This window comes from Sinocyclocheilus rhinocerous, unplaced genomic scaffold (genome assembly GCF_001515625.1).
Source record: "Sinocyclocheilus rhinocerous isolate Xijiao unplaced genomic scaffold, SAMN03320098_v1.1 scaffold663, whole genome shotgun sequence".
NCBI lineage: Eukaryota > Metazoa > Chordata > Actinopteri > Cypriniformes > Cyprinidae > Sinocyclocheilus > Sinocyclocheilus rhinocerous.
Genome location: NW_015655996.1, coordinates 465,038 through 473,954, shown reverse-complemented (window position 1 = coordinate 473,954; position 8,917 = coordinate 465,038). Strand labels below are relative to the sequence as shown.

Below are 8,917 nucleotides of genomic sequence, written 5' to 3'. Positions count from 1 at the left end.
ATGATATGTATTATTATTATTATTATAACAATAATTATAACTTAATCATAATATTTTTGAATAATAAAGAATATTAATTACTAATAAATAAGAATAAATTTCCTTGATTAGTCAATAATAATAATAATAATAATAATAATAATAATAATAATTACAGCAATAACAATAATATTACAAAAGAAGGAATTTTCATAATGATCAAAATAATGATATTAATAATAATATATAAACAAGACAATTAAATATTAACAATAATTAATATTTTTGGTTATTCCAAAATATTATCAATAATTATGAATGTTCATTTTCAATTGTTATTATTATTATATCAATGTTTATTATCTTTTTGTTATATATATATATATATATATATACAGTTGCAATGATACAAAATTGCTCATTTTGGTCATACCGCTCATCCAAACATATCCAATAACTTGCCCTGTAGATATAGATTCCAGCCCTGAACCTGTACATGTTGTCTGAAGCATGCAACGCATGTAGCTAGAATTTCTTTGACGTGAGATCAATATTGATGTCATTCTTCAATGATTGATGAGCAATGAGCTCATAATGTGATACACGATGATGACACAGATTACTACGCTATTGAGATGTTGTAACATCACATGCACGTCCAGCGAAGGCATGGTGGTGTAAATATCAAAATAACGTATGAATACCTGCAAACAAACAGCTATGTGAATGAAACCAATTAGGCTGCGCTTACCTTCTCTTGGTACTGTCGTCGAGACGAGTCCAGAGACTGGATGAGGGCTGTGGCGTGACCCACGAACATTGCGTAACAGGTGGCGCCCACAATCATACTTAGCATGGTGATCCAAAGGTCCGACATGCTGACGGGCGCTCTGGCTCCATACCCGATACACAACATGTGACTCATGGCCTTGAATAGGGCGTAAGAGTACTGCTTTCCCCAGGAGTCGTTCTAAAACAGCGAAAGAGACGGAGATGAGATGATGACACAGAAAGAAAAACAGTCAGCAATAGAAAAGCAGGTGGAGTGGATTTAACACATGTACGCTTGCAGGCAAAAACTATCAGTGTATCAGTGAGTCTCCATAGAGCGTCCTGCCAACTTAACCTTCATGCATAGCAAACTAGCTCTCTCCATGCATCTTTCCTTCCTCTTTCTCTCTCTGTATTTCTATTGTGTTTACTGTTCCCTTTTATATGTTGTAATCCAACCATCCACCTATATATCTTTATTCCAGGATTTAAAAAAAAAAATTATTTTATTTATTTATTTATTGTCCAATGTAATGTTCCAATTGATTTTACATGGTTAAAGTTATATGGAACAATATTTTGCCTTACAACTGGGATGTTGTAATCCAACCATCCACCTATATATCTTTATTCCAGGATTTAAATTTTTTTTTTATTTTATTTATTTATTTATTGTCCAATGTAATGTTCCAATTGATTTTACATGGTTAAAGTTATATGGAACAATATTTTGCCTTACAACTGGGAGTAAGCAACAAACAAATAATATTATGTAAATTAATATATTTTATAAATATATTTGAGAGATGTCTATATTTTTATTTATTATGAATTTTATTATGATTATTAAATTTCTCTCTCTCTCACCCTAATTAATATTTATAAATTAATATTTATTTGTACATTTGTTATAATGATTATTAAATGGGAATGTTTTATTTATGGGGAAAAATATATAGGCCTATTAGTAAATAGTATATATTAATAGTACATTTAAAAAAAACTAATTAAAAAAAATAAAATATTATTATATATATATATATACACACACACACACACATATATATGTATGTATGTATGTATGTGTGTGTGTGTGTGTGTGTGTATATAATATACACGCACACACATATGCACCCACAGACACTATGTAGAGAAAGTACCCCATCTCTACACCAATTTTTTTTTTAGTCTCTGTGTCATTTGCAGCTGGGTGTTAAAACAAGTGATGGCTTTGGTGTCTGCTAATCAACTTGGATTACTTCCATTAGCTTCTGTCAGTACGGCTCTGTGGATCCCTCATGCTGGATGGGAGAAGAAAAGGAAGGACACTTTCAGTCCTCTCACAGGCTATCAGTGCAGCTGATTTTAATGGAGAACTGTACGAATAGAAAGAGACAAACTGTACTGCAGATGTACAGCAGCGTGTCTGACCCTGCACAATCAATACATCAGCTCATGAAAACAAGGCCGAGGCTTTTTTTGTAATCTATTACATTATATTATTTTATATTTATATTATATATTTCCACTTCATGTTATCTTTTAAAGGGGTCCTATTATGCTTTTTCACTTTTTTTTACACCCCCAAAACAAAATCAAGACTTTGTAAAAGAGCATAATAGGACCCCTTTAAATATTAGTGTATAATAGTATAATAAAAATAGTATAGTAATAAAAAATTAGTTATTTCTTCATTGAAAGCTGTAAGACTTGAAATATAATGTGCTTTAATACTATTTTATTTTTATAAAAAATAAGCTATTTCCTATTCCATTTGTTTGTAAAACCCCTGTTGAATCAGCATTGGATATTTTTGGGAGGTCGTACCAAATGTAGCAGTGCTCCGATGAATTTGCTTCTCTCTAAAACAAGACTCGTATGACATCCCGATGGCCTCAGCTCCTCGTGTTTATGTGAAGCTCACTGGGGGGATGTGACAGTTCTGTGTTCATGGATGGCGTCTGGAATGGAATTGCTGACTATTTCAATCTCTTCCAGCTCTTTTTGAAGAAGAAAAAGTGCTGAGGAAGCCAACAAACGCTCGTTGGAGCCGGTCTTAAACCTGCATAGTGCTGCCTGCCAACCCACAGGGCTCTCAAACGCTAGTTGGAACGCTAGTATCACACACGCTAGTTCTGCTGAGTGTGTGCGCCTGTCAGAATAACTTCAGGAAAATGCTCCTGATGTGCTCGCTTTCTCTCTCTCTACGGCTGTATTAACTCCAGTACTGAGTTACCTATTACTGCCAAATTTAATCTCCATGCTGACTGCTGATTTCTTTCAAAGATTGATGGAAAAATTAAGGCATAATTGCACACAGAGGTTGGGGTGGGGTGCATCATATTAGATATTCCATTCCATTCTGTGCTGGAATGACATCAGGGACTATGTTGTCATTTCACATAATACTACATTTGCTGAGTGGTTCCCAGGGTGAGTCTGTTACTAATGTGTTTTCTGTTGTGTTACTATGTGGTTGTTTGTGTGTTCTGAGTGGTATCTAGGGTGTTGCTACGGCCTTGTTAGGTGATTGGTTTTCTGGTTGGTTGCTACAGAATTGCTAGGGTGTTCTGAGTGGTTGCTTGGGCGTTGCTAGGTTTTTGAGAGAGTTCTCTGGTTGGTAGCTATACAATTGCTAGGGTGTTCTGAGTAGGGTTGCAAAGGGGCAGAAAATTACCAGTACATTTCTGGGTGGTTGCTACAGAACTTCTAGGGCAGGGATAGGCAACGTCAGTCCTGGAGTTCCACTGTTCTGCAGAGTAATCCTGAAGACACTGATTAGCTTGTTCAGGTGTGTTTGATTAGGGTTGGAGCTAAACACTGCAGGACTGCGGCTGTACTCTAGGGTGTTGCTAGGGTGTTCTGATGGATTGCTAGGTGGGTGGTAGGGTGTTTTGGGTGCTGGTTGCTGCATCATTGCTTGGGTGTTGCAATGTGGTTTCTAAAGTGTTCTGAGTGGTTGCTAATGCACTGCAAGGGTATTGCTAGGTGTTTGCTATATAGAGTGTTCTGAGTGGTTGCTAGGTGGTTGATATGGTTTTCTGGGTGGGTTCTTATTAGCCCAAGTCAAAGCCAAGTTTTATTCTCATCTGGTCCTTAGATATGGCTCAAGTCTTATGTGAGTCTATGTGAGATTTTTGCCTATTTTATTGTCCACCAGGGAAAAACAAATCCCAAGTCTAATCAGGTTCTTACGGAAAAAAAAAAATAGAAAAGAAAAAATTACACTGGAAAAGTCAGTTTCAACTTTAAATTATAATATATATACAAGTGTTCATTATGTATCATTACCTATATTATACAATACCTGCAAATAATTAAATTATTAAACTTTCCTGAAGAGAATCTGGTTTGTAAATGTGGGTTTGTGTGTGTAAAACCCAAAGGATCTTCCTCTGTAGTTTCTGATGACCAGATGTCAAGAGAAGGGATCCGTCCCAATCAGACTCACTCCATAAACACCTACAATCTCTCGTCCTCTGCACTCAGACACTGTTTTAACTATCACTTCAAAGTACCAGCGTATTTGATAGCTGTGGGTCCTTAAGTGGTCTGCCAATGATTAGAAGAGCCCACTTGGGAAATGTGTTGATTGGCTGATAATCTGTGTGTATGTTATAGTGTGTGTTACAGTAGCCACCCAGCAACCACAAAAAAACAAACAAAAAAAAAAAACATTCAGAACACCATATTGTTTTCTGAAACTCCGTTTTCTCTTTTCCCTATGCACGTTTCCTTTTATTTTTCATATTTAATTTGCATATTAAAAAAAGTCATTGAATAATTAATGTTTATTATGGTACTGGTTGTGCTAAAAAAGCCGTGTTTTATGGCTGAGAATGCATGCAATGATAATGATTTAAAATTGAAAAATGTATAAAATTTGACTGCAAATGAAAATATTAACTGCAGCACATATTGCATTTTATTGATTTTTTCCTGAAATTAAATTAGTTTGAATTTGTTGAATTTTTTTTTTTTTTCATTGAAAATAAAAAGTATCTCCAGTCAGAGCAGTGCACACTTATGTTTTTAAATAAAATATTTTTCTTTTGTACAGGACCACAGTCTGTAATTTATGAGAACTTGTGTGTCTTTTCAACAATGGATGTTTTTTCTGGGCTCATTGTCAGCTAGCAGTTCTCGCTCTCTTTTTATCTTCTGGTTTCTTGAGTCTCTTTCTCTATCTCCTTCTACCTTTGTGAATGTGTTTTTCTTCTTCTGTCACCTTTTCTCTTCTCCCCCCTCTGTATTTGTCCTGATGGATGTCAGCTGAGCTATCTAAAGAGACGTGTGAGATAAAACGAAAGGCCAAGCAATCGTCACAACAGGCCGCTTGAGAATTAAAAGCAATCTTTTACCAGCTCCTAAACAGATCCCTGTTTTATCCCTTACATCTGGTAATTAATTACTACAACAAGGAGACTTTATTAAATAAAAGTGTGAGCTATTGATTTGGCAACATCTCGGGAGACACAGCAAAACTGATGGAAATCAAAGTTAAAGGACCATTGCACATTACACACAAGTTAAGCTTTATCATCTGCATCTGATGCAGGCGGTCAATTACCACAGAACATAGTTTTGACTAGTATCTCATGGAAATGTACAGCATTTCAAAACACAAACCTGTAAATCATAAACAGGTTTGAAATTCTGTATATTTCGGTCAAAGCATTTTTTGCTGGTTTTTACAAGTTGACTAAACTATTGATAGAGCTCAATTTCAACTTAACATAAATCAATTTAAAATCAAATTTTACAAACCAAAAGCGCATTTTCTATTGCTGTAATCCAGTCAGGGAGTCGCTAAACTCTCAAAAAGGGTTTAATTATCATGAAAAAGAAAAGAAAGATGTTTCTGAACATCTGGCCCTGCATATTCTGGTCTGCGTTTGTGCCTTGAGCATGTGCCAAAAAGACAAAGCTATATTTGGACTTATTTAGGATTATTTACTGTTCATAAACCTGAGAGGATTAATGATCTCTTACTACTTCTAATTAGTCTTTCTGCAATGTTATCTACTCTCATAATCTCTCACAAAATGACTCCTCATTATGATAGTCTCTTTATAATTGCCTTGGGAAATGTAGTATTTTGTTCATAATGGAATAGTAGCATATTGCTTACAGTATGCAGATACTGTGCAGTATACATTGATTACAGTCTATTATTATTTTTTAAGTACTATTTGAAACGATAAAGTAGCATGCAACGATAAAGGATGAACAGTAGTCTGCTATTGGAAATAAATGCAGGTTTATTGCATTTCCAGTTTTGTGTAATAACCCCTCTAAAAAAAAAAAAAAAAAATCCAAGCCCACCTGCGGAGAAAAGTAACCTCTTTGTTCCAAATGAACATGGGGCCTTTTACATGCATTTAGGACAAAAATGGGACTGAGAATACGGGAGGATACCGTCTGAGCTTACAGTGTACATTATGCCATGCATTGTGGGTGAGAAGTTTAAGCAGGAAGATAATGAGTCAGGTAGTAGTGCTGCTTATTATAAATAAGATGGAAATCACCTTTGTTCTACTGGGCCTTTCTCCTCTGATGAGCTACTGTGCAATAAAAATTCAAATGAGGCTCAGTCTTTTCCTAAAACACACACACACACACACACACACACACTTACAAAAAGGCCACAAGAATCCATATTTCTTCTCCTCTCCACCTTATCGCTCTAACTAGCCACAAGTTTCAAAACGTTTCCAGAAAACGGAGGTCATTTAGAGAGTACAGTAATGATATTCTTCTTAATTCAGCATTACAGAAGATCAAGAGCCATATGTGGTAGATAAGAGGGCTTAATGAAGTTGTGGGCTGCATGACATTACTGGATTTAATGCATATTATAGGGTCTAGCTCTCTTCGGATGGGTCAGATGAGTTTCTTTCCGTGTGCTTGTGCATACAGAATATCATATATCAATGCGTACGTATATATGAGCATGTATGTGTTTGTTTTTCAGAATCTATTTATCTGTATTTATGTTTCTGTGTGGCTGGAACCATTAGTGACTGTCCACTTTTTATAGTAGCCTTTGTTCCAGTAACATTTTTTTCCATTTATTTTCTCTATAGGCTCCAAGAGGAATCAGATACATGACAGCATTTCGTTGACATGAGAAAATGAATAAAAAGATAGAAGGTAAAAGATTGTGTGCTTAAATTATTTTATGAAGGAATGAACTAGTCATTGAATGAAGCATTGTGAAGGAAAAACTCAAATCTGAAACAACAGGACATTGTGTGGACAATACGATTTTTGTCGACTCTTTCTGCATGTTACTTTGTTACACCAGTAAGTGACTGTTGTTTTTTTTTAAGGAGTCACTGAATCATTTGCTCACCTAATTCGTTCAGTACACTGATTGATTCAGGACCAACACAAGGTTTTAATGAGTGATTCATTGAATCAGTTACTCAACTCATTCATTCAGAAACACTCATTCATTCACAATCATAACAAGTGATTGTCTTTAAATGAGAGATTCAATGAGTCATTTACTTAACAGATTCTTTCAAATGACTAAATGACCCAAACAAGTGTCTGTCTTATACTACGATCACATTTTTAATTGTTTGGCGAATTTTCCCTTGCAAAATCTTGTCATTTTAATGTCAAGTCCGTGCGACTGGGAATTTCATGTGAGGGAGAAAGTTTTCCCCATGCAGATTTCGCAACGGGTTCAAGTCGGTCATACGGATTTGTCACTCTGACCAAAAAAAAAGCTGTCTGGTTTGAAAAATGCTGATTGATTTATTCAATGTTCGGAGGGTAATTTGCGATGCTTCATGGGAGTGGGCAGCTGTTACTGAGCTGCTATTACCGTTTCCATGGTAACAAGAACTTATCTGATTGGTGGATCTCTTATAAGGATTGTGGGTGGTTTAATTCTGCATTGGGAATTTGGAAAAAAAAAGGAATTATTATAATAGCTTGGAGCTCATGGTAGGTCTGTCTTGAAAGCTTTATGCATTATTGCTAAAAATCTATTTTTCTATGGAGAACCCAACTGGTGCGCTCCATTTCAGTCTGTGGGTGCTTTTACAGGGGTTATTATCATGTCTGATGATTACAGTAAAACACCAGTGGCCTGTTACTCAAACATTTAAACCTGTCCCATACACCAGTGCGAAAAATACGAAAAATAACTCAATTTGGTACTCACGAGGTGGCGCGATATGCGCGCTATGGATGTGACATAGGAAACCTAGGAAACCCCCTTTGGAGCACGCGAGTATCGAATGGCTTAAACTTAAAAAAAATGTGCAAATGATACAGTTTTGTGACGATGCAACAATGACTCGATTAGGCAAGTGACAATTCTGTCGACTGTCCCGAAACCCGAGCAAAAGTCTTGTATCGCAGCGTGCAGTAGTGCAGACGAGATGCGCTGTTGTGAAGCCGCTTTGAGAGTGAGAGAAGACGCGGTACAGCTGAATCACTCACGCTGTTTTCAAATGACTGATTTAATCTGATAGTATGTGTGGATTTATTTACTCATCTAACCTACATGCTCTATTGAATATGTTTGCAGGAATTTCCCTCATTATAAACTCGAAAGCAGATTAAACATAATTCTATTATACAGAGATTTAAGGAAAAAAATCCATGACTTTTCCAAAACTTTTCCAGGCCTGGAAATGGCTGTTTTAAAATTTTATGACTTTTCAATTTTTTTCATGACCGTAAGAAGATGCACGCTGTTAATCACGTAAGCTGGTCCTCCATTGCGCGAATGCTCCGTTACCTCTCCCTCCTCTAATCATGCCGGATCCGTCACCCCACTTTGTTCCGGGACCTCGCAATTTACAAATTAAGCACTGTGCATCTGTGTTTATTTATAGCAGAGGCAATAGTCACGATTTTGTGCAACGGTAACATACGAGATGACCTTACAGTTTAGACTGGCATTTGAAGTAATGGTTTAAACGAGAGAAATACGGCCACGGCCAATGAAATGGAAGATTAAAAATACAAAACAAGAGCTTATTAAAGTTGTGCTCGGAGAGGCAAGCGGCCTTTTAGTGTCACTACTACACCAACCTTTTGACTTAACATGAGGTGAGTGTTGTCTAAAGGTGCGTAGAATTTTTTTTTCTTCTCTCTCTCTCTCTCTCTCTCTCTCTCTCTCTCTCTCTTTCTCTCTCTCTCACAC

At 36.2% G+C, this 8,917-nt stretch overlaps 1 protein-coding gene across 3 annotated transcripts in view; it reads right to left on the bottom strand.

Annotated features, from left to right (window-relative positions):
• LOC107719071 (potassium/sodium hyperpolarization-activated cyclic nucleotide-gated channel 1-like) overlaps nt 1–8,917 on the bottom strand; it is a 109,492-nt gene that overhangs the window by 40,527 nt on the left and 60,048 nt on the right. For all 3 annotated transcript variants that reach the window (XM_016526382.1, XM_016526381.1, XM_016526380.1), the window contains exon 4: nt 731–949. In XM_016526382.1, coding sequence (XP_016381868.1) covers nt 731–949 — 219 coding nt within the window. The remainder of the gene's footprint in view (nt 1–730; nt 950–8,917) is intronic.